General features: G+C 44.5%; 1 protein-coding gene across 8 annotated transcripts in view; it reads left to right on the top strand.

The window, feature by feature from the left end:
* The first annotated feature begins 17,498 nt into the window (after window positions 1-17,498).
* The window catches only part of CAMTA1 (calmodulin binding transcription activator 1), a 1,702,014-nt gene continuing 1,694,743 nt past the window's right edge, over window positions 17,499-24,769 (top strand). For 6 of the 8 annotated variants that reach the window (XM_040326491.1, XM_040326488.1, XM_040326493.1 and 3 more), the window contains exon 1: window positions 17,928-20,695. In XM_040326491.1, coding sequence (XP_040182425.1) covers window positions 20,632-20,695 — 64 coding nt within the window. In that variant the 5' untranslated portion in view covers window positions 17,928-20,631. Of the gene's footprint in view, window positions 17,715-17,926; window positions 20,696-24,769 lie in introns of those variants that run through there. The other 2 variants (XM_040326489.1, XM_040326487.1) reach the window with 2 other exon arrangements.

Here is a 24,769-nt window from a genome sequence, read left to right as displayed (position 1 = left end):
CGCGCAAGTTTGTGAATCAGTTGGTAGTATGCAATTTGCATACTACACGCTGATCACAACGGGAACGCCCCCTAGCGGCACACGCAAGAATGCAGCCTAAAATCTGCGAGGCATAAGAGCCTTATGCCGCGCAGATTTAAGGCTGCAGTCGGTGTAACGAGGTTCCTGAATCAGGAGCACTCGTTACACCGGAGCAAGTAAGCAATTGCGCCGTGTAAGTTATAGGTTACACGGGCGCAATTGCTTCTTGAATCTGGGCCAGTATATTATTTCAGAGACAACAGCCACAGATATTGTTCAGTGGCTGGACAGTATGTAAACAGCTTGGTTAGATCACAATCTAAAAGGGAGAGACAAGGCAGGTTTTATTAACTCCTTGGCAAATGTGCAATATATTACACAGACCTGTCAGGTAGTGTGTGAGTCAGCGCTCACTGGCAGCTATAAGGTGGATCATAAGGGATCGATAACAGGGAGGGGGGGAAACAACAAGATATACCCAAAATGAATCAATAAGAATTAGTCCATACAGTCCATAGTAGGAGACAGAAAAATCCACAGGTGGATGGAGATTGGCAAATATGCGGCCTCTCGCGCCTGGGCCTTAGCGGTGGGATATATTTGCATGAATTGAGGTCAATAGTGTTGTGCCGAGAGTGTGTGCTCCTGGCACAGTGACTGGCATCCAACTGAAAGCTCCCGATCACATGGCCACCGTGACCGCCAATCACGTCGGTCACATGATCTTAAGCCATGCCCCACCTCTCGGCATCTTAAATCTCTTAAAGAGCTGGGAGGTGCCAGCCTGAAGAGGATAAAAATAGAGGCCCGGATTCTCAGAGGACTTACGACGGTGTAGCGCCGTGTACGCCGTCGTAAGTCCGAATCCGAGCAGTCGTATCTATGCGCCTGATTCTTAGAATCAGTTACGCATAGATTTCTATTCTATTCTGATTTTTTTCATGACTGCGACATTATGGCAGACACATCGGACAATTTGATGTCACCTGGTGAACCCGCCCCTTGTGACGTCATTGACTGAGGGCATGCTGGGTCATTGACGTCACAAGGGGTGAGGTCACCGACATGGGCGTCCACTGAATTTTTTTCAGGGGGGACGCTTCCGCAGCGGAGATACACATTTAACCCTTTCTTCAAACGGTAGCAGGGGTTAAAAGCGCCCCGCTAGCTGCCGAATAGCGCAGCTAAAACGATGGTAAAGCGGAATATTTTAGAGGCGTTCTCCCGATAACGCGGCCAGTTGGCAGTGTAAATTATCTCTTGGGATAATTTAGCTTCACTCCATGCTCTTATAAATATAGCCTAGAGAATGTACAGACCCCCCTTCAGCACAGAACCCCCCCCCTTCAGCACAGACCACTCCATTCAGCACAGACCCCCCATTCTTCACAGACCCCTCCATTCAGCACAGATGTACCCCCCTTCAGCACAGCCCCCCCATTCTGCACAGACCCCTCCATTCAGCACAGACCCCCCCTTCAGCACAGACGAACCTCCCCTCCCCCATCCGATTCAGAACCTCAGATCAGCCATCAGAATGGCTGGGTCACAGCAGGTTCCCTCCCCCTGTGTACACATAAACACTAGAGGGGGAGGCGGCTTCACTCTGCTCACTGTGTCTGTGTGACATCCGGACCGCTCAGACAGCTCGCGGCCGTGAGACTCTTCAACACCTTCTCGATTTTACAGTTGGGGTCAATTGCCCCCCCTTGCCCTATGGAGCGGACGCCCATGGTCACCGATATTCACTGGTTGTTAGGGATGCTGGCGGCTCCGCTCCTGAGTCCAGGCTCTTAACGCTGCCTGAGCACAGCAGCGTTAAGGTCCCCTGTCCCTCAAAACTGGGGTAATGCACTGGGTAAGTTAGGCGGCCGCCTAATTTGCCTAATTAAAGAGCCGCCTCTGTATAAGACGACCCCCGGCTCTTAACCTCCCTGGCGGTATGATTCTGTCAGAAAAAAGGTGCTGAAAGCGGTACCATTATTTGCAAGGAAATTTGGTGTTTTATATTGTAGGTCTGTAATTTTTAGAAATAACTCACTTAAATCTGACCAAACAAGATTCTAATAGGCATCCCGGGTATGACATTTTTTTAAAAACAAAATTATAAATTATAATATAATAAATAATTATAAATAATTATAACAAATAATAATATAATTATAATAAAAATTATTCAATAATGTAATCAAATTAAAATCACTGAAATTTGCTCAGTTGCAGAATTGTTGCTGTCATTATTTTTTTTTTTTTATGACGAATTTCCCCACAAATCGCTATCGCACAATTCTGCAAGTGATTATAATTTATTATCGCTGTTTTTTAGCTGATCTAAAACTATTTTTGACATAAAGGGACACTTTTGGTTGCTATGGACAATCTACAGTTTGCAGGGAGAAAGAAACGTTTTTATTATATAAAATGACATGCATGACACAGGACAGACCACTAGGGACAAGGGGGGTGTGTTTTTTTTACATACAGTACTGTAATCTATAAGATTACAGTATACTGTATGTAAAGTGTTTGTTTACGTTTTTAAATTTGGCGCCGTTCTCCGTCCCCGTGCGTCGTAACGTCGCAGGGAACGGAGATCGGCGTCACACGGAAGCACTATGTGAATCGAGCGAGGTCCCGCTCGCTCACACAGCGCGGTGGCATCGCTGGATCCAGGGACAAGGTAAGTAAAAAGTGCCTGTGGATTCAGCGAGGCGAGCCCGAGACTGACTCGGGGTTACCGATCGTAGCAGGAAAATCAAACCCCGAGTCAGTCTCGGGAAGACCGCCAGGGAGGTTAAGAACAATTTCATGGGTTAAAAAGTCGTCTTATACGCTGGGAAATACGGTGGGCCAGATTCTCGTAGAAACGGCGTTGGCGTAGTGTAAGCCATTTACACCACGCCACCGCAACTTACTGGAGCAAGTGCCGTATTCTCCAAGCACTTGCTCCGTAATTTGCGGCGGCGTAGTGTAAATGGCCCGGGGTATGGCCGCGTAATTCAAAGGGGGCGGCTTGTATTCAAATTAAGCACGCCCCCGTGCCGATTGAACTGGAAAAATTGCCGATTTGGCTGAAAAATAGCCCAGTGCGCATGCTCCAGCTCACGACGGAAAACGTCAATGACGCCGACGTGAGCGTCATTGACGTAAAGTCGTATTCAAGAACGACTTAGTAAAACTACGTAACCGACGGAAAAAGACGACACGGACCCGACGCCATACTTAACATGGCATACGGCGGACTGGCGTAAGGTTACCCCTCATATAGCAGGGGTAACCTTACGCTTACGGAAACGACGTAAACGACGACAACGCGGCGCAAATTCGTTCGGGAATCGGCGTATCAGGCTCATTTGCATAGTCAAATGAGACCTGAACGTAAACGCCACCTAGCGGTCAGCGTTGTATTGCATTTAGGATCCGACGGTGTAAGTGACTTACACCAGTCGGATCCTAGCCCAATTCCGGCGTATCTTGTTTTGTGAATACAAAACAATGATACGCCGGCAGGAATTTCGAATTACGCCGGTGTATCTGTAGATACACCGGCGTAACTCTTTTGAGAATCTGGCCCGGTAAGTTTAAAGGCCAGGCTGTGCATTATGGTTCCAAAGAATTGGCCCTGGTGAAATTCACGAAACGCGTAGGGTTCACCTCGAGCCCATAACCTCATCTTTGATCAGGGGCCATTTACAGCCAGCATTAGATACGGGGTAATTTGCTAAAACGTATATTCATGCAACCGCGGGGCGTCAGACAGCAAGGCAATCAGCTGCATGAGACGAACGCCACTCAGCGGGTCCCCCGTGTCCCCGAGCCCATATAAAAGCAGAATTTCCTCTCTTTCCAACTATACTGGAGTGTACCTTTGATTCAACTTTTGTAAAGGTTCTCCCGTAGTCTAAAGCCTGACTTTACCATCCGCACATGTACCCGGCCTTTAACCACTTGCTTACTGGGCACATAAACCCCCTTCGTGCCCAGGCGAAATTTCAGCTTCCGGCACTGCGTCGCTTTAACTGACAATTGCGTGGTCATGCGACGTGGCTCCCAAACAAAATTGACGCCCTTTTTCCCCCACAAATAGAGCTTTATTTTGGTGGTATTTGATCACCTCTGCGGTTTTAATTTTTTGCGCTATAAACAAAAATAGAGCGACAATTTAATAAAATATATATATTTTTTACTTGTTGCTATAATAAATATCCCATTTTTTTTTTAAAAAAACAATTTTTTTTCTCAGTTAAGGCCGATACGTATTTTTCGACATATTTTTGTAAAAAAAAAAAAAAAAATGGCAATAAGCGACTGGTTTGCGCAAAAGTTATAGCGCCTACAAAATGGGGAACAAAATTATGATTGTATTTTTTATTATTTTTTTTTTACTAGTAATGGCGGCGATCTGAGATTTTTATTGGGACTGCGATATTGCGACGGACGTATCGGACACTTTTGACACAAATTTGGGACCATTCACATTTATACAGCGATCGGTGCTATAAAAATGCACTAATTACTGTATAAATGTGACTGGCAGGGAAGGGGTTAACACTAGGGGGTGAGGAAGGGGTTAAATGTGTTCCCTGGGTGTGTTCTAACTGTGTGGGGGGAGGGGGGTGACTGGGGGAGGTGACCGATGCTGTGTCCCTATGTACAAGGGACACAGATCGGTCTCCTCTCCTCTGACAGCACGTGGAGCTCTGTGTTTACACCCCATCATTACACACAGAGCTCCACGTCCCTGCTGTGTTACCGACGATCGCGTGTACCCGGCGTACATCGCGGCCGCCAGGTACACGCATCGGCTCTTCAGCGATGCGCCGGGACAGTGTTTACCCGCTGCGCGCCCCCCAGAGGCGCGCGCGGGTAATGCACTTTAAATGACGTCCAAAGACGTCCAACCGGCACTTCAGGTCCGCGCTGCAGACGTCTTTTGTCAATAGCGCGGGTCTGAAGTGGTTAAATCCATTCTCCCTGTGATGTGTTCACTCCAGCGGCTGTGCAGTTTACAGATGTAAAGAGGTCCCCCGCTGGGTTCTACTTTTACCCTGTACAGCTCTTCCCGTTCCAGAATTAGATTGTGATCTCTTCAGGGCAAGGATGGATTGTTCGCAGTCTGCGCCGCCAAACAGGGCCGCCTGTACAATTTTAATGAAATGCCTTTGATCTAATGTATCTCCATGCCCCACTTTTATTTGGCAGACTTTTTTTTTTTTGGAAGGAAAGGATTTACATAAAGGGTTCTGAAACAGCAAGCTGCGAGGAAAGGCAAAAAAAGCAAGACGCGCTTGGCCTTCACGCGAGGCATGGGAGCAGTGTAAATGTTAAATTTTATGGCAAAATTAAGTACCAGAATACATTTAACTGCCTACATAGCCCTATAATTACTTTCAGCATTAGTTACTACTGCCGGTGAGTTATGGTATCAGGTCGCTTTAAAGAGGAAATAGTGAACTGAAATAGATTTGTACAAATAGTCGCAGCTTACAAAGTTTAAAGGGGTTGTAAAGGTATAATTTTTTTTTTCCCTAAATAGCTTCCTTTCCCTTAGTGCAGTCCTCCTTCACTCACCTCATACTTTCATTTTGCTTTTAAATGTCCTTATTTCTTCTGAGAAATCCTCACTTCCTGTTCTTCTGTCTGTAACTCCACACAGTAATGCAAGGCTTTCTCCCTGGTGTGGAGTGTCGTCAGGGGTGTCGTTAGGCCCGGGCTTGGGGGGCTGGAGCCCCAAATCTATTTACCTATTGTTTGTATTGTTAGCCCGGGACCGATCTGATGGGCGAGTGCGGCTGACGGCTGTGGCCGAGGGAGAAAGCCTTGCATTACTGTGTTGAGTTACAGACAGAAGAACAGGAAGTGAGGATTTCTCAGAAGAAATAAGGACATTTAAAAGAAAAATTGAAGGATGAGGTAAGTGAAGGAGGACTGCACTGAGGGAAAGGAAGATATTTAGGAAAAAAAAAATTGTACCTTTACAACCCCTTTAATGTCTGCCCTTTCCATTTTTTTTTTTACCTGTTATACATATATATATATATATATAGGAGTGCTAACTAGGATTATCTGGGCTCAATTTATTCTCTATTTCTACCAATTTATGTTTATTATTTACTTACTATATTTACTGAAACACTTTAAAACCTTTAACCACTTAAGACCCGGACCAATATGCAGGCAAAGGACCAGGCCCCTTTTTGCGACTTGGCACTGTGTCGCTTTAACTGACAATTGCGCGGTCGTGCGACGTGGCTCCCAAACAAAATTGGCGTCCTTTTTTCCCCACAAATAGAGCTTTCTTTTGGTGGTATTTGATCACCTCTGCGGTTTTTATTTTTTGCGCTATAAACAATAGAGAATAATCGAGAAAAATTACAAAATGTATTGAAACAAGTTAATGGTACATAGAGAGCATTAGAAAGAGTTAAAAAACATATACAGTATATTAAGACCGGAGTCAGAGTTATTATGTTCCTTGGATCCGGATAATGTTCCTTGGAATCCTTGGATCCAACCCCTAACCCTAATATTAACCCATAATCCTACCCCTAACCCTAATATTAACCCCTAAGCCTAACCACTAACCCTAATATTAATCCTAATATTGACCCCTAACCCTAAAATTAACTTCTAACCCTAATATAGGCCCATAACTCTAATCCTAAACCCTAATCCTAACCCTTAAACCTCATATTAACTCTTAACCCTAATATTAGCCCATACCCTAATCCTAACCCCTAACCCCAATATTAAACCTAATATTGACCCCTAACCCTAATATTAACTCCTAACCCTAATATTGTCCCATAACCCTAATCCTAACAACTAACCCTAACCCCTAATATTAACCCCTAACCCTAAAAGGAACTCCTAACCCTAATATTAACTCCTGACCCTAATATTGGTCCATGCCCTAATCCTAACCCCTAACGCTAATATCAACCCCTAATCCTACCCCTAACCCTATATTGACCCCCAACCCCAAAATTAACTCCTAACCCTAATATTGGCCCATAACTCTAATCCTAACCCATTATCCTAACCCCATAACCTGAATATTAACCCCCAATTCTAACCCTTAACCCTAATCCCTAATGCTAATATTAACCCCCAATCCTAACCCTTAACCCTAATCCCTAAACCTCATATTAACTCCTAACCCTAATATTGGCCCATATCCTAATTCTAACCCCTAACCCTAATATTAACCCTTAACCCTAATATTAAACCTAATATTGGCCCCTAATTTTAACCCCTAATCCTAACCCTAATAATAAACCAAATATTGACCCCTGACCCTAATATTAACCCCTAACCCTAATATTGGCCCATACACTAATCCTAACCCCTAACCCTAATATTTACTCCTAACCCTAATATTACCTCCTGACCCTAATATTTGCAAATACCCTAATCCTAAACCCTAATATTAGCCCCCAATCCTAACCCCTAACCCTAATCCTAACTCCTAACCCTAATATTAACTCCTAACCCTAATATTAACCCCTGACCCTAATATTGGTCCATATCCTAATCCTAAACCCTAACCCTAATATTAGCCCCCAATCCTAACCCTAATATGAACCCCCAATCCTAACCCCTAACCCTAATCCTAATCCCTAAACCTCATATTAACTCCTAACCCTAATATTGGCCCATATCCTAATTATAACCCCTAACCCTAATATTAACCCCTAATCCTAACCCTAATATTAAACCTAATATTGGCCCCTAATATTAACCCCTAATCCTAACCCTAATATTAAACCTAATATTGACCCCTAACCCTAATATTGGCCCCTATACTAATCCTAACCCCTAACCCTAATATTTACTCCTAACCCTAATATTACCTCCTGACCCTAATATTTGCAAATACCCTAATCCTAAACCCTAACCCTAAAATTAGTCCCCAATCCTAACCCCTAACCCTAATCCTAACTCCTAACCCTAATATTAACTCCTAACCCTAATATTAACCCCTGACCCTAATATTGGTCCATACCCTAATCCTAAACCCTAACCCTAATATTAGCCCCCATTCCTAACACCTAACCCTAATATTAACCCCCAATACTAACCCCTAACCCTAATCCCTAAACCTCATATTAACTCCTAACCCTAATATCGGCCCATATCCTAATTCTAACCCTTAACCCCAATATTAACCATAACTCTAATATTAAACCTAATATTGGCCCCTAATATTAACCCCTAACCCTAACCCTAATATTAAACCTAATATTGACCCCTAACCCTAATATTGGCCCATATACTAATCCTAACCCCTAACCCTAATATTCACTCCTAACCCTAATATTACCTCCTGACCCTAATATTTGCAAATACCCTAATCCTAAACCCTAACCCTAATATTAGTCCCCAATCCTAACCCCTAACCCTAATCCTAACTCCCAAACCTAATATTAACTCCTAACCCTAATATTAACCCCTGACCCTAATATTGGTCCATACCCTAATCCTAAACCCTAACCCTAATATTAGCCCCCAATCCTAACCCCTAACCCTAATATTAACCCCCAATACTAACCCCTAACCCTAATCCCTAAACCTCATATTAACTCCTAACCCTAATATAGGCCCATACCCTAATTCTAAGCCCTAACCCTAATATTAACCATTAACCCTAATATTAAACCTAATATTGGCCCCTAATATTAACCCCTAATCCTAACCCTAATATTAAACCTAATATTGGCCCCTAATATTAACCCCTAATCCTAACCCTAATATTAAACCTAATATTGACCCCTAACCCTAATATTGGCCCATATACTAATCCTAACCCCTAATCCTAATATTTACTCCTAACCCTAATATTACCTCCTGACCCTAATATTTGCAAATACCCTAATCCTAAACCCTAACCCTAATATTAGCCCCCAATCCTAACCCCTAATCCTAACTCCTAACCCTAATATTAACTCCTAACCCTAATAGTAACCCCTGACCCTAATATTGGTCCATACCCTAATCCTAAACCCTAACCCTAATATTAGCCCCCAATCCTAACCCCTAACCCTAATATTAACCCCCAATCCTAACCCCTAACCCTAATCCTAATCCCTAAACCTCATATTAACTCCTAACCCTAATATTGGCCCATATCCTAATTCTAACCCCTAACCCTAATATTAACCCTTAACCCTAATATTAAACCTAATATTGGCCCCTAATATTAACCCCTAATCCTAACCCTAATATTAAACCTAATATTGACCCCTAACCCTAATATTGGCCCATATACTAATCCTAACCCCTAACCCTAATATTTACTCCTAACCCTAATATTACCTCCTGACCCTAATATTTGCAAATACCCTAATCCTAAACCCTAACCCTAATATTAGTCCCCAATCCTAACCCCTAACCCTAATCCTAACTCCTAACCCTAATAATAACCCCTGACCCTAATATTGGTCCATACCCTAATCCTAAACCCTAACCCTAATATTAACCCCTAATCCTAACCCCTAACCCTAATATTAACCCCTAATCCTAACCCCTAACCCTAATATTAACCCCTAACCCTAAAATTGACCCTTAACCCTAATATTAACGTCTAATCGTAATATTAACCTCTAATCCAAACACTAATATCAACCCCTAATATTGACCCCTAAACCCTAGTCCTAACCCTTAGCCCCTTAAAAAAATAAAAAATGTAATAAATAAATAAATAATAATAATAATAATAATAAATAAATAATTAATAAAAGCCAGTGAAAAGGCTGAAAACATAGCAACAAATGATGAAACAGATTGTATTTTTCTCTATTGACCAAAAAAAAATGCCAAAGCTCAAAAACACTGTACAAAAACGCTCAAAAACACGCATACAAACGTTTAGGTGTGAGTGATGCCTTGCGCCAGTATTCACCTTCCTTTATGTAGACAGTAATACAATATCACTCTGCCTGAATATTTTATAAATGAATACAAATGAGATTAGCGGCAAGCATGTCCATGCAATAAACTGACAATATTTAAGTGTGTTCTGTAAAATAGCAGCTTGAATTATAAAACGGACACACATTTGGTGCCAAGGCTTGCACACATGATTAGACAGAGACATGATTCATGCTTAGGTGCGCAGCAGCGGTCTCTTCAACATGCAACTGTCTATCTTCCAGCTGATGCATAAAAATTACACATTACACAGCGCCTTGATAACATCATCGTCACATTATTCATCAGATGAAGACTGGGAATGTTATGTGCCAACTCCCTTTTGGCTCAGATGATTTAAAGCAAAATGATTTTGTCCATCCGGTTCTGAGATTTGCACAGCTCTGCCACACAGCACAACTCTATCTGGCAGGGGAGGAGGCTTAGAAATTTCTCTGCTGCTGGTAAAGAGGAATTTCAAGCCCCTTAAAGCGGGGTTCCACCCGGGATTTATTTATTTTTTGAAAGTCAGCAGCTACAAACACTGTAGCTGCTGACTTTTAATAAGGACACTTCCTAGGTGCCAGCGATGTTGCCCCCCCCCCCCCCGAGGCCGATCCCTCAATCTTTGCAGGTCCAGGCGCTGCCATCCTGACTAATGGATCCCAAATCTGAGGCAGGGGAGGTTCCCAATCCTGAGGCAGTAGAGGCAGGAGAGACTTCCTACCCTGAAACAGGAGAAGCTCCTAACCCTTAAGCAGGAGAAGCTTCCAACCCTCAAGCAGATGAGGTTCCTAATCCTGAACCAGAAGAGGATCCCAAACTCTGAGGCAGGGGAGGTTCCCAATCCTGAGGCAGGAGAGACTTCCTACCCTGAAGCAGGAGAGGCTCCTAACCCTTAAGCAGGAGAAGCTTCCAACTCTCAAGCAGATGAGGTTTCTAATCCTGAAGTAGAAGAGGATCCCAACTCTGAGGCAGGGGAGGTTCCCAATCCTGAGGCAGGAGAGACTTCCTACCCTGAAGCAGGAGAAGCTCCTAAACCTTCAAGCAGATGAGGCTTCTAATCCTGAAGCAGAAGAGGATCCCAACTCTGAGGCAGGGGAGGTTCCCAATCCTGAGGCAGGAGAAACTTCCAACCCTAGCTGAAGCAGGAGAAGCTCCTAAACCTTCAAGCAGATGAGGCTTCTAATCCTGAAGCAGAAGAGGATCCCAACTATGAGGCAGGGGAGGTTCCCAATCCTGAGGCAGGAGAGACTTCCTACCCTAAAGCAGGAGAAGCTTCCAGCCCTCAAGCAGATGAGGCTTCTAATCCTGAAGCAGAAGAGGATCCCAAATATGAGGCAGGGGAGGTTCCCAATCCTGAGGCAGGAGAGACTTCCTACCCTTAAGCAGGAGAAGCTTCCAACCCTCAAGCAGATGAGGCTTCTAATCCTGAAGCAGAAGAGGATCCAAACTCTGAGGCAGGGGAGGTTCCCAATCCTGAGGCAGGAGAGACTTCCTACCCCCAAGCAGGAGAAGCTCCTAAACCCTCAAGCAGACGAGGCTTCTAATACTGAAGCAGAAGAGGATCCCAACTCTGAGGCAGGGGAGGTTCCCAATCCTGAGGCAGGAGAGACTTCCTACCAAGAAGCAGGAGAAGCTTCCAACCCTCAAGCAGATGAGGCTTCTAATCCTGAAGCAGAAGAGGATCCAAACTCTGAGGCAGGGGAGGTTCCCAATCCTGAGGCAGGAGAGACTTCCTACCCCCAAGCAGGAGAAGCTCCTAAACCCTCAAGCAGACGAGGCTTCTAATACTGAAGCAGAAGAGGATCCCAACTCTGAGGCAGGGGAGGTTCCCAATCCTGAGGCAGGAGAGACTTCCTACCAAGAAGCAGGAGAAGCTTCTAACCCTCAAGCAGATGAGGTTTCTAATCCTGAAGCAGAAGAGGATCCCAACTCTGAGGCAGGGGAGGTTCCCAATCCTGAGGCAGGAGAAGCTCCTAAACCTTCAAGCAGATGAGGCTTCTAATCCTGAAGCAGAAAAGGATCCAAACTCTGAGGCAGGGGAGGTTCCCAATCCTGAGGCAGGAGAGACTTCCTACCCTGAAGCAGGAGAAGCTCCTAACCCTCAAGCAGATGAGGCTTCTAATCCTGAAGCAGAAGAGGATCCCAACTCTGAAACAGGAGAAGCTCATAATTCTGAGGCTGCAGAAGCTCCCAACCATGAGAAAAGTGCAAAACCCAGCTCTGAACCAAAAGAGGCTCCCACTCTGATGCCAGAGAAACGCCTAACCCTTAGAAAACCTGAAGAAGGAGATGCTTCCAACTCTCAGGCAGAGGCTCCGGAACCGAGCAGAGCCAAACGGCGCCGATCGTTGTCGTTCGGAAAGACTCGGAAATACTACATTCTCGAGCTTTTCCGAGGTTTGCCAAGGTCAGCTGAGCTGTCCTCAGCCTTTCCGGCTGTTTCCGAGGCTCTTTGGCGCCCCCCCCGCCTCTGCCCGCATGTGGTATTGCATGCCATTGAAGTCAATGCGTAACAATTTTTTTTTTAGTTTCCATTGACTTTAATGGGGAAACTCACTTTATGCGAGTGCTTTGGATTACGCGCATTCTCCTGGAACGGATTATACTCGTAATCCGAGGTTCCACTGTGCAATGTTCACCAGTCTCAAGGTTGGGAGCATCTCCTGCCCCATTGATGGAAGCTTCTCCAGTCTCAGGATTGGGATCCTCTCCTGCCCCTGTATCACCCTAGACACTTACTTTATTCTTCAGAACTCCCCTACTGATCACACTGGGAAAGCAGTTCTCCCTGAACTAAATGGCAGGGCTTACCCATCGGCATTCCTCTATTCATGCTGACAGGGGGGTCTGCATTGATTATCAGTGCAGCCCCATCAGAGATGCCTGCTAGTGCGCACCTGTGATGCCAAACAGTGCCCATCAGTGATGCCTGTCAGTCCCGTCTATCAGTGTCTATTATTGCACCCATGAGTGCCCATCATTGACCCCACCAGTGCCCATAAAGGCTGCCTATCAGTGCCGTCTATTAGTGCCCATTAATGCCACCTATCCGTGCCCCTCAGTGCCACCTATCATGGCCCATCAGTTTCGGCCTATCAGTGCCCCTAAATTCTGCCTATCAGTGCCATCTATCATTGCCCATCAGTGCCGCCAGATAGTGTCTATAAAGGCTGCACATCAGTGCCCATCAATGCCGCCTATCAGTGCCCATAAAGACTGCCCCTGAGTGCGGTCTATCAGTGCCCATTAATGCCTTCTATTAGTGTCCATCAGTGCCCATCAGTGCAGCCTATCAGTGCCCATCAATCAGTGCCACCTACCAGTGCCCATAAAGGCTGCCCATCAGTGCCACCTATAAGTGCCCATAAGTACAGCCTATCAGTGCCCATCAGTGACCATAAAGGCTGCCCATTAGTGCCACCTATCAGTGCCCATCAGTGTCACCTATCAGTGCCACCTATTAGTTTCCATAAGTGCGGCCTATTTGTGCCCATCAGTGACCATAAAGGCTGCCCATCAGTGTCACCTACCCGAAGCCCATCAATGCCACCTATCATTGCCCAGCAGTGCCACCTATCAGTGACCATAAAGGCTGCCCATTAGTGCCACCAATCAGTGCCCATCAGTGCAGCCTATCAGTTTCCATCAGTGACCATAAAGGATGCCCATTAGTGCCACCTATCAGTGCCATCAGTGTCTATTAGTGCCCATAAGTGTGGCCTATCAGTGCCCATCAGTGCTGCCTATCAGTGACCATAAAGGCTGCCCATCAGTGTCACCTATCAGTGCCCATCAGTGCTGCCTATCAGTGAAGGAGAAACATTACTTATTTACAAATGTTATAACAGAATTTTTTTTTTTCAAAATGTTAATTTTTTATTAGAAAATAACAACCCCCCCCCCCCCAGCAGTGATTACATATCACCACAAGAAACCTCTATTTGTGTGAAGAAAAAAGAATGATAAAAATGTCATATGTGTACAGTGCAGCACGACCGCGCAATTGTCATTCAAAGTGCAACAGCGCTGAAAGATGAGGATTGGCCTGGGCAGGAAGGGGTGGAAGTGCCCGGTATTGAGGGGGTAAATGTCAAAACACTGACGTATATTCCCAGTGAGGTGTTCGGCAAGTGGCGCCCCCTTATGGAAAATATAGGGGTCAGCCGCCGTTTCACAGGCGCGCTCCATTGTTGAGCCTTGGCGTGTCGGGTGTCTATTTACTTGGCACAATCTCATCTTTTATATTTTACCATAAAAATTAGCAATTGTTATTGTTTCTGTGCCCTAAAATTTACTTTAGTGTATTTTATATTGAACTTTTGCATTTCGTAAACTGTTGCGCTTATAATATTAGCCATAAAAACTTGGAACTTCCACTCTTTCATGTTTGGGGGGTTTTATGCAGGGCCGCCATCAGGGGGGTACAGGCAGTACACCTGTAAGGGGCCCGGAGGTCCCCAGATGGCAACCCCCCCCCTTTTTTTTATAAAAAAATATATATATTTTTTAATATATTTGTATTTAATTTTTTATTAAAGGGACAATTTTTTTATTTTTTTTAGAGGTCCGGAGGTCCCCAGGACCCCGAATGGCAACCCCCCTTTTTTTATTTATTTTTAATAAAAAAAAAAAAATAATATATTTTTATTTAATTTTTTATTAAAGGGACAATTTTTTTTTATATTATTTCCTTTCTTTCTTTATATATTTTTCTTGAAGGGCTCAGAGGTCCTCAGGGCCCCATGTGATGGTTTGCCACATGGGGCCCTGAGGACCTCTGAGCCCTTTAAGAAAAATATATAAAAAAAAGAAAGAAAAAGAAAAAAAAGAAAGAAAATAATATAAAAAAAATTGCTTTTTTTTATATAAATGTTTATTTTTTTGTTTATATATATATATATATATATATATATATATATATATATATATATATATATATATATATATATATATTTATTAAAGGGCCCAGAGGCAACCCCCCTCTTTTTATGAATGTTTATTTTATTTATACATTTTGTTAATTTATTTTTTATTAAAGGGCCCAGGGGTTTCTATTTATTATTAAATTAAAGGGCCCAGAGGTCTCAGATGGCAACCCCCCTTTTTTTTTTTTTTTTTTTAATAAAAAAAAAAATGTTAATATATTTTTATTTTATTTTTTATTAAAGGGGCAATTTTTTTTATATTATTTTCTTTCTTTTTTTTATTTATTTTTCTTAAAGGGCTCAGAGGTCTTCAGGGCCCCATGTGACGGTTTGCCACATGGGGCCCTGAGGACCTCTGAGCCCTTTAAGAAATATATATAAAAAAAAGAAAGAAAAAGAAAAAAAAGAAATAAAATAATATAAAAGAAAATTGTTTTTTTTTTTTTTTTTTTATAAATGTTTATTTTTTTATTTTTGTTTATATATATATATATATATATATATATATATATATATATATGTATATATTTTTTTTTATTAAGGGGCCCAGAGGCAACCCCCTCTCTTTTTTTTATGAATGTTTATTTTTTTTATACATTTTGTTAATTTATTTTTTATTAAAGGGCCCAGGGGTTTCTATTTATTATTAAATTAAAGGGCCCAGATCTCGGATGGCAACCCCCCTTTTTTTTATTTATTTTTAATTAAAAAAAAATGTTAATATATTTTTATTTTATTTTTTATTAAAGGGGCAATTTTTTTTATATTATTTTATTTCTTTTTTTTCTTTCTTTTTTTATATATTTTTCTTAAAGGGCTCAGAGGTCCTCAGGGCCCCATGTGACAGTTTGCCACATGGGGCCCTGAGGACCTCTGAGCCCTTTAAGAAAAATATATAAAAAAAAGAAAGAAAAAGAAAAAAAAAGAAATAAAATAATATAAAAAAAATAGTTTTTAATTTTTTTTTATAAATGTTTATTTTTTTATTTTTGTTTATATTTTTATTTATTTTTTATTAAAGGGCCCAGGGGTTTTTATTTATTATTAAATTAAAGGGCCCAGAGGTCTCGGATGGCAACCCCCCCTTTTTTTTATTTATTTTTAATAAAAAAAATGTTTATTTTATTTTTTTCATACATTTTGTTAATTTATTTTTTATTAAAGGGCCCAGGGGTTTTTATTTATTATTAAATTAAAGGGCCCAGAGGTCTCGGATGGCAACCCCCCCTTTTTTTTATTTATTTTTAATAAAAAAAAAATGTTAATATATTTTTATTTTATTTTTTATTAAAGGGACAATTTTTTTTATATTATTTTCTTTCTTTTTTTTTATATATTTTTCTTAAAGGGCTCAGAGGTCCTCAGGGCCCCATGTGGCAAACCCCCCCCCTTTTTTTTTTATAAATGTTTATTTTTGTTTATATTTTTTTTTATTAAAGGGCCCAGAGGTCTCGGATGGCAACCCCCCTTTTTTTGTAATCTCTTTATATATATATAAAAAAAAAATTATTAAAGGGCCCAGAGGTTCCCAGGGCCCCAGATGGCAACCCCCCTTTTTTTTATATATATTTTTTATAGATATTTTTTATTAAAGGGGCGAGAGGTCCCCAGGGCCCCGGGTGGCTACCCCCCCTTTTTTATATATATATATTCTTCTTCTTTAATTCTTATTGTTTTTGTAAAGAGCCCCCCCCCCCCTTCTCAATTTCAGGCGGCGGCAGCACCCCCCCCCCCGGTTCTCTGCTCCGGGGGCCCATGCCTCTGATCCCTTTAAGAAAATATATATAAAAAAGAAAGAAAATAATATAAAAAAAATTGTCCCTTTAATAAAAAATAAAATAAAAATATATTAACATTTTATTTTTAATTAAAAAAAAAAAAAAAAAAGGGGGGGGGGGGTTGCCATCCAGGGCCTCCGGGCCCCTGGGGACCTCTAAAAAAAATAAAAAAAATTGTCCCTTTAGTAAAAAATTTAATAAAAATATATTTAAAAAAATATATGTTTTTATGTAATCTTCAGACCTAAAAAATATTTTCTTTTAAAAAGGCAACGCAGGGGTTAAGCTGAAAATTGCCTCTCTTTCTCTTTTGTATCATTCTTGCATAGAAGAGGCCGCTGAGTGGCTGGTGAGGAGTTGAGTGCCGTCCAATCGAGGCAGGGCACAGGAGGTGACAACACACCGCCGCCTCCTGAGGTCACACACACGCCGTAGCCGCGGCGCACATGGCCCGACTCCGCGGCCCCGCCCGGCGTGAGCGCGCACTGTCAGGGACAGCGGGGACATCCCGACCTCGCAGAGCTTCACGTGTGACAGCACTAGCAGGATGGGGGGCGCGGCCATGACGAGCCCTGGCCCCTCCCGCCCCGACGCTCTCCTCCCCCTGGCCCTTTGCTAGCCACGCCTCTTCACCCCTTAACGTCCAATCGCAGCCGCCTCGGCGCAACCTTTCCCCGCCTCGCTCCGACGCTACTGGCAGCTCCGGCCAATCGCCGCGTTTGTTTAGGGGGTTGAAAGGGGCGTCGTCCTTTCCCAATAGCCAATAGCGCGCCACGCTGTCAGCAGGCCCGCGTGCCGTTGGTGGAAGGCGGGACGCCCCTCCGTCACGTGGTTGGAGGCGGAGGGGGCGCGGCCGAGTTTTACTCCGTCGCCGCCCCTTTTTTCCCAGGCCTGTCCTCGCGTGCCCGCGCGCGCGTTCCTCCTCCCCCCCTTTCCCTCCTCCCTCTGCTCTCCTGCTCCCTCCGCCGCCGCCGCCAGCGCACAGGGGGCGCGCGCTCTCTCTCTCTTGGAACCGGTCGCGAGGAGGAGGATGTGGCGCGCGGAGGGGAAATGGCTGCCGAGAACAAGCCGGAAGGTAAAAAAAAAAAAGAAAAGAAAGGAGCCGCCGACCGAGGGGGAGGGGGAGAGGAGCCGCGGCTGTGTGTGTGTGTGTCCCGGGCTGGGTGTGTGTGTGTGTGAGTGTGAGGGGGGGAGAGACCGGCGGGCGGAGAGGAGAGGGGCGGCGGGGAGAAAGAGGAGGAGGAAGGAGAGGAGGAGGAGGCAGGCGGAGAGGAGAGCTGAGGAGAGGAGGAGTGGGCTCACTTTACTTCACACACTGGAGGAGAGGAGACACTGACACCCCCTCCCGGGTCACCATCACACGAGGAGGAGGAGGAGGGGGGTACCATCACCCTGGCAGGACAACACGGGGGGTCACCATCACCCTGAGGAGAAGAGAGGGGTCACCATCACCCTGACAAGAAACAAGGGGGCAGAGCTTCCACCACCCCTCCAACCTGGGCACAGACACCCGGGGTCACCATCACCCTGAGGAGAACAGAAGAGGTGGTCACCGTCCTGAGGAGAAGAGAGGAGGTGGGCACCATCCTGAGGAGAAGGGTTACTATCACCCGGGGTCACCATCCTGAGGAAAAGAGCTCCTTCCACCACCCCTCCAACCTGGGCACAGACACCCGGGGTCACCATCATCCTGAGGAGAAGAGAAGAGGTGGTCACCATCCTGAGGAGAACAGAAGAGGTGGTCACCGTCCTGAGGAGAAGGGTCACTATCACCCGGGGTCACCATCCTGAGGAGAAGAGAAGAGGTGGTCACCATCCTGAGGAGAAGAGGTGGTCACCATCCTGAGGAGAAGGGTCACTATCACCCTGGGGTCACCATCCTGAGGAAAAGAGCTCCTTCCATCACCTCTCCAACCTGGGCACAGACGCCCGGGGTCACCATCACCCCGAGGAGAAGAGAAGAGGTGGTCACCCTCCTCTCCAACCTGGGCACAGACACCTGGAGGGGGTCACCATTCTGACGAGAGGAACTCCTTCCATCACCCTTGTGTCTCCTGCTCCCCCCCCATCTATAGACATCTGAGGAAGGGACATCCTCCAACTTGGGGTCACCTGTTTCCCCCATCTTTATTTTTTTTGTCTGTCCCGAGGAGAGGAAGGGGTCACCATCACTTTGGGTTCACCTGCCCCTTCATCTATAGACATCTGAGGAGAAGACGAGGGTCACCATCACTCTGGGTTCATCTATAGACCTCTGAGGAGAAGACGAGGGTCACCATCACTCTGGGTTCACCTGCCCCTTCATCTATAGACCTCCTGAGGAGAAGACGAGGGTCACCATCACTCTGGGGTCATCTACCTCTTCATTTATAGAAATCGGAGACGAGGAAAGGGGGTCACCATTGTTCTGGGGTCTCCTATAGACATCTAAGAAGACGGGGGTCTTTATCTTGTCCACCATTTATATTCATTTGAGGACACGAGGGGGACCTCGTCACCCTGGGGGGCACCTGGTACTTCTTCTACAGAACTATCAGAAGAGGAGGGGGGTCACCTGTCTGCTATCTATAGATATCTCAGGATATAAGGGAGGTCAACATTGTCCTGGGGTCCACCTGTCCATTGTATATAGTCTTCTGAGGAGGGGGGGTCACTATCATCCTGGGGTCACCCATCCCTTCATCTATAGACATCTGAAAAGAGGGTCACCTGTCTATCTTCTATAGATATCTGAGAAGAGGATGGGGTCCTCATCACCCTAAGGTCACCATCTGAGGACAGGAGAGGGGTCTTTTGTCACCTGTCTACCATCTATAGACAAGAGGAGGGTCTTCTTCATCCACCTGCTCCCCATCAGTAGCCCTGTGAGGAGAGACGAGGGTTTCCATCATCACCTGTTCACCATCTATAGCCTTCTAAGGAGAGGAGGTGGGTGGGGGTCACCATCATCACCTTTCCACCATCACTGACCCCTTCCTTCCAGCTCAGCCTGTCCTGCTGACCAGCCAGAAGAGAGGAGGGGGGTCTCTGTTTTTTTTCTGGGGTCACCTGCCCACCATCTCTAGACATCTGAAAGAGAGGAGGGGTTCTCCAGCCAGCCGAGGAGGATCTGCCGTCTTCTTGGGTTTACCTGAAGCTGCTGCTAGTCCAGACTTTCCTTGCCGAGAAGAGGAAGGAAGTCTTCGTCATCCTGGGCTCACCTGTCCAGGCTTTTCTTGCTGCTCATCCCTAACCTTCAGTCCTCCCTCTTGCTTCCCTTCTGACACCCCCACCCCCCGAGGAGAAGAGCGGGGGGTCCTCACCATCCTGGGCTTCCCCACTCAGCAGACGGAAGGGGTCTCCGACGAACTCAAGAGGGACTCGATTTTTTTACCCAACCAGTGACAACCCGCCCCCTCCCCTCTTACCCTTTCACTAGCTCAGGCTTCTTTTATCTACTACTCTCAAGTGCAGGAGGTGGTGTTTATATCCCGGGGTCACCTCCTCCGGTCAAGTCAGTGACACTCACTGTTGTCACCCCCCCACCCCCACCACCAACTCAAGATTGCCTACTGGACGCCCTGAGAAGGAGGAGGAGGAGGACGGGGGCATCTGCCAGCATTCTGGGGACACCTATCACTTCCCCCTTCAAAATCCAACCGGTCAATATCTACCTCCCCCTTTTATCTATACTACACAATACCCCCCCCTTCCTGTTTCCTGGTCGCAGGGTTTTTCCTGCTTACCAAGCTGCTAAGGTCAAGGGGGGGTTCTCCAGCTAGCTACCAGCTTCCTCAGGTCACCGAACGTCCCACCTGCCTTCTGCTCCCTTTTTTTTTTTTTATTATTTACTCCGTCAACTGTGGGCTTTTTTTTTCTTCTTTGTTTTTTTTTTTTTTTCGAGGGAGGGGTGCCCTGGCATGGTGTCTTGGCTTCTCGATAGAATCTTCGGCCCCCTGACATCTGATTGATTTTTTTGGCTCTCTGGAAGACCACCACCGTTTATCCTCATCATGTCGATGAACAACCTCGTGGAGGGACCTTTGAGCAGCCGACGTCAGACAGCCGGAAAGTATGGTAAATGGTGAAAGACCACATTTTGGAAACCTAATCCCCCCCCCCCCCCCACACACACACGGCATGACTGTGTAGAGACCCCCCCAACCCAACCCCCCCTCCTCCCTCCTCCCTTGTCTAGTTATTTGGTTACTTATTCTGATCCATATTAGAACATGTGTTTTAGATTGGTTTCCATAGTAAGATCGGGTTGAAGCAGACTCAGAACTTTTCCTTAAAATCGTCCTCATGAAGTTTACTACATTGCACGCCACAGCACATGGCAGCACCATAGTGTATTGATTCATAGGAGGGGGGGGGGGATGTTAAGACTGTATTTGTTTTCATTGTTGTCTTTTATTTGAGGCGTTCGTGTTGCGTAGAGTGATAAAAAAACAAAACAAAAACAACATCCATGTCTAAAATGCCGAATGTACGCTTGAATTTTTAGAGATGCGACATATGTGTAACGCTGGTGGGCATGCATGGCATGGGGGGGGGGTCTATCCTCTCTACCTATGTGATCGGTGGGAAAATTCCATTTTATTTTTTTTTTTTTTTAATGTTGATCTTCCTGTGCGTTCCAAATCTCCGTCTATAATTGGTTACCCCCCCCCCCCCCCGTCGGTGATTAGTTTTCTCTTTCAGCCGGTATTAATTGTGGCAATTTTGCGGTAAAACATTAGCGCGCGTGTTTAATAAATAATAACATTGTAAAATAAAATTGCACTCAGTGTGATTAAAAAAAAAAAAAAAAATTAGGTAATTCGATCATCTTAGGTAACACTTAATATATTTCAAATCCACAAGGGGGTAGTGATGCACTATCAAGACGCTTCCACCATAGACATGCTGAGCGTTTTTTTTTCTCCTTTTTTTTTTTTTTTATATCCCCCCCTCCAATCCCAAATGCTCCGTCTTTTTCAGAAAAATGGCACATTAGCATTTTAACTTCAAATACCACAAAGTATATTTTAATTGCCACGTTAAATGAATTCACTATTTCCGATCGGCCAGACCTCTCCTTTTTTATTTTTGTGTTGCTCCCCCATAAAAGGTGCATTTTGTTTTTTTCTTATAGGATTAGTAAAGTGTTAAGCTGTTGTGTTTGTTTTTTTTGTTTTTTTGTTTGTTGGACCAAAAAATAAAAATGATTTGTAATTTTAAAATAAAAATAGCAAGATAAATGCTGAGACCGTGTCGGTTTGTTTAAGGACACTGAATGTTCTCCGGTCTTATCTCTTGTTGCATTTATTTGGTTCGCACGGCGGTGTCGGGGCTTCTTGCAAAAGCAGGGGGGGGGGGGGGGGACCTTGGATAGTCGGTGTTGAGTGTTACTTGAGGGTCCCGACGGTGGTTTCTAAAGGACATTTTTTTCTTTGGGCATTGGAGGGGGAATAGACTTTTTCTGAAAAAGCGGCTCAGCAGGTGACTAGTTCAGGATGTTTATATACATTGTAGCATTCTGTACTCTGAATAACTAGATATACATTAGATACATTGTAGCATTCTGTACTCTGAATAACTAGATATACATTGTAGCATGCTGCACACTGAATACGTAGATATTATATACATTGTAGCATGCTGCACACAGAATAAGTAGACATTATATACATTGTAGCATGCTGCACACAGAATAAGTAGACATTATATACATTGTAGCATGCTGCACACAGAATAAGTAGACATTATATACATTGTAGCATGCTGCACACAGAATAAGTAGACATTATATACATTGTAGCATGCTGCACACTGACTACGTAGACATTATATACATTGTAGCATTCTGCACACTGAATAAATAGATATACATTGTAGCATGCTGCACACTGAATACGTAGATATTATATACATTGTAGCATGCTGCACTATGAATAAATAGATATACATTGTAGCGTGCTACACACAGACTACGTAGACATTATATACATTGTAGCATGCTGCACACAGAATAAGTAGACATTCTATACATTGTAGCGTGCTGCACTCTGAATAAATAGATATACTTTTTATATACATTGTAGCATTCTGCACACTGACTACGTAGACAGTGAGATTGATTTACTAAAGCTGGAGAGTGTAAAAGATGGCGCAGCTTTGCATAGTAACCAATCAACTTCCAGGTTTTAAGCTTAATTGAAGAAGCTTAAGTTAGAAGCCGTTTGGCTCCCGTGCAGAAGCTGCGCCAGATTTTTTCACTCTCCGGTTTTAGTAAATCAACTCCATTACATTGTAGCGTGCTGTACACAGAATAAGTATACATTGTAGCTTGCCGCACGCCAGGTATACATTGTAGCTTGCCGCACGCCAGGTATACAGTGTAGCATGCCGCACGCCAGGTATACAGTGTAGCATGCCGCACGCCAGGTATACAGTGTAGCATGCCGCACGCCAGGTATACATTGTAGCATGCCGCACCCCAGGTATACATTGTAGCATGCCGCACGCCAGGTATACATTGTAGCGTGCTGCACACTGACTACGTAGACGCTGAGGTTGATTTACTGAAGCCGGAGAGTGTAAAAGATGGCGCAGCTTGGCACAGTAACCAATCAACTTCCAGGTTTTAAGCTTAATTGAAGAAGCTGAAGTTAGAAGCTGTTTGGCTCCCATGCAGAGCTGCACCAGATTTTTTCACTCTCCAGTTTTAGTAAATCAACTCCATTACATTGTAGCGTGCTGTACACAGAATAAGTATAGCATGCCGCACACGCCAGGTATACATTGTAGCATGCCGCACACGCCAGGTATACATTGTAGCGTGCTACACACTGACTACGTAGATGCTGAGGTTGATTTACTAAACCTGGAGAGTGTAAAAGATGGCGCAGCTTGGCACAGTAACCAATCAACTTCCAGGTTTTAAGCTTAATTGAAGAAGCTGAAGTTTAGAAGCCGTTTGGCTCCCATGCAGAAGCTGCACCAGATTTTTTTTTCACTCTCCAGTTTCAGTAAATCAACCCCATTGCACACATTTGGGGGGTTATTTACGAAAGGCAATTCCACTTTGCGCTACAAGTGCACTTGGAAGAGCAGTCGCTGTAGATCTGAGGGGGAAGATCTGAAATGAGGGGAAGCCCTGTTGATTTTAACGTCCAATCATGTACAAGCTAAAATGCTGTTTTTTTGGTTTTCCTTGCATGTCACCCTCAGATCTACAGGGACTGCACTTCCAAAGTGCACTTGTAGTGCAAAGTGGATTTGCCTTTCGTAAATAACCCCCATTGTATCCTGCTGCACACTGAATAAGTATTACACTGTAGCGTGCTGCACTCTGAATAAGTATACGCTGTAGCGTGCCGCACACTGAATAAGTATACGCTGTAGCGTGCCGCACACTGAATAAGTATACGGTGTAGCGTGCCGCACAATGAATAAGTATACGCTGTAGCGTGCCGCGCACTGAATAAGTTTACGCTGTAGCGTGCCGCACACTGAATAAGTATATATTGTAGCGTGCCGCACACTGAATAAGTATACGCTGTAGCGTGCCGCACACTGAATAAGTATACGCTGTAGCGTGCCGCACACTGAATAAGTATACGGTGTAGCGTGCCGCACAATGAATAAGTATACGCTGTAGCGTGCCGCGCACTGAATAAGTTTACGCTGTAGCGTGCCGCACACTGAATAAGTATATATTGTAGCGTGCCGCACACTGAATAAGTATACGCTGTAGCGTGCCGCACACTGAATAAGTATACGCTGTAGCGTGCCGCACACTGAATAAGTATACGCTGTAGCATGACGCACACTGAATGAGTAGATGAGTTTGATTTACTAAAGCTGGAGAGTGTAAAAGATGGCGCAGCTTTGCATAGTAACCAATCGGCTTCCAGGTTTTATTGTCAAAGCGCAATTGAAGAAGCTGAAGTTTAGAAGCTGTTTGGCTCCCATGCAGAAGCTGCACCAGATTTTTTGCACTCTCCAGTTTTAGTAAATCAACTTCATTACATTGTAGCGTGCTGTACACAGAGTAAGTATACATTGTAGCATGCCGCACGCTAAGTATATATTGTAACATTGTAGCGTGCTACACACTGACTACGTAGACGCTGAGGTTGATTTACTAAAGCTGGAGAGTGTAAA

Source organism: Rana temporaria, chromosome 10, assembly GCF_905171775.1.
Source record: "Rana temporaria chromosome 10, aRanTem1.1, whole genome shotgun sequence".
Taxonomy (NCBI): domain Eukaryota; kingdom Metazoa; phylum Chordata; class Amphibia; order Anura; family Ranidae; genus Rana; species Rana temporaria.
Note: the sequence above shows the minus strand (reverse complement) of the source record. Positions and strands in the feature narration are given on the sequence as shown.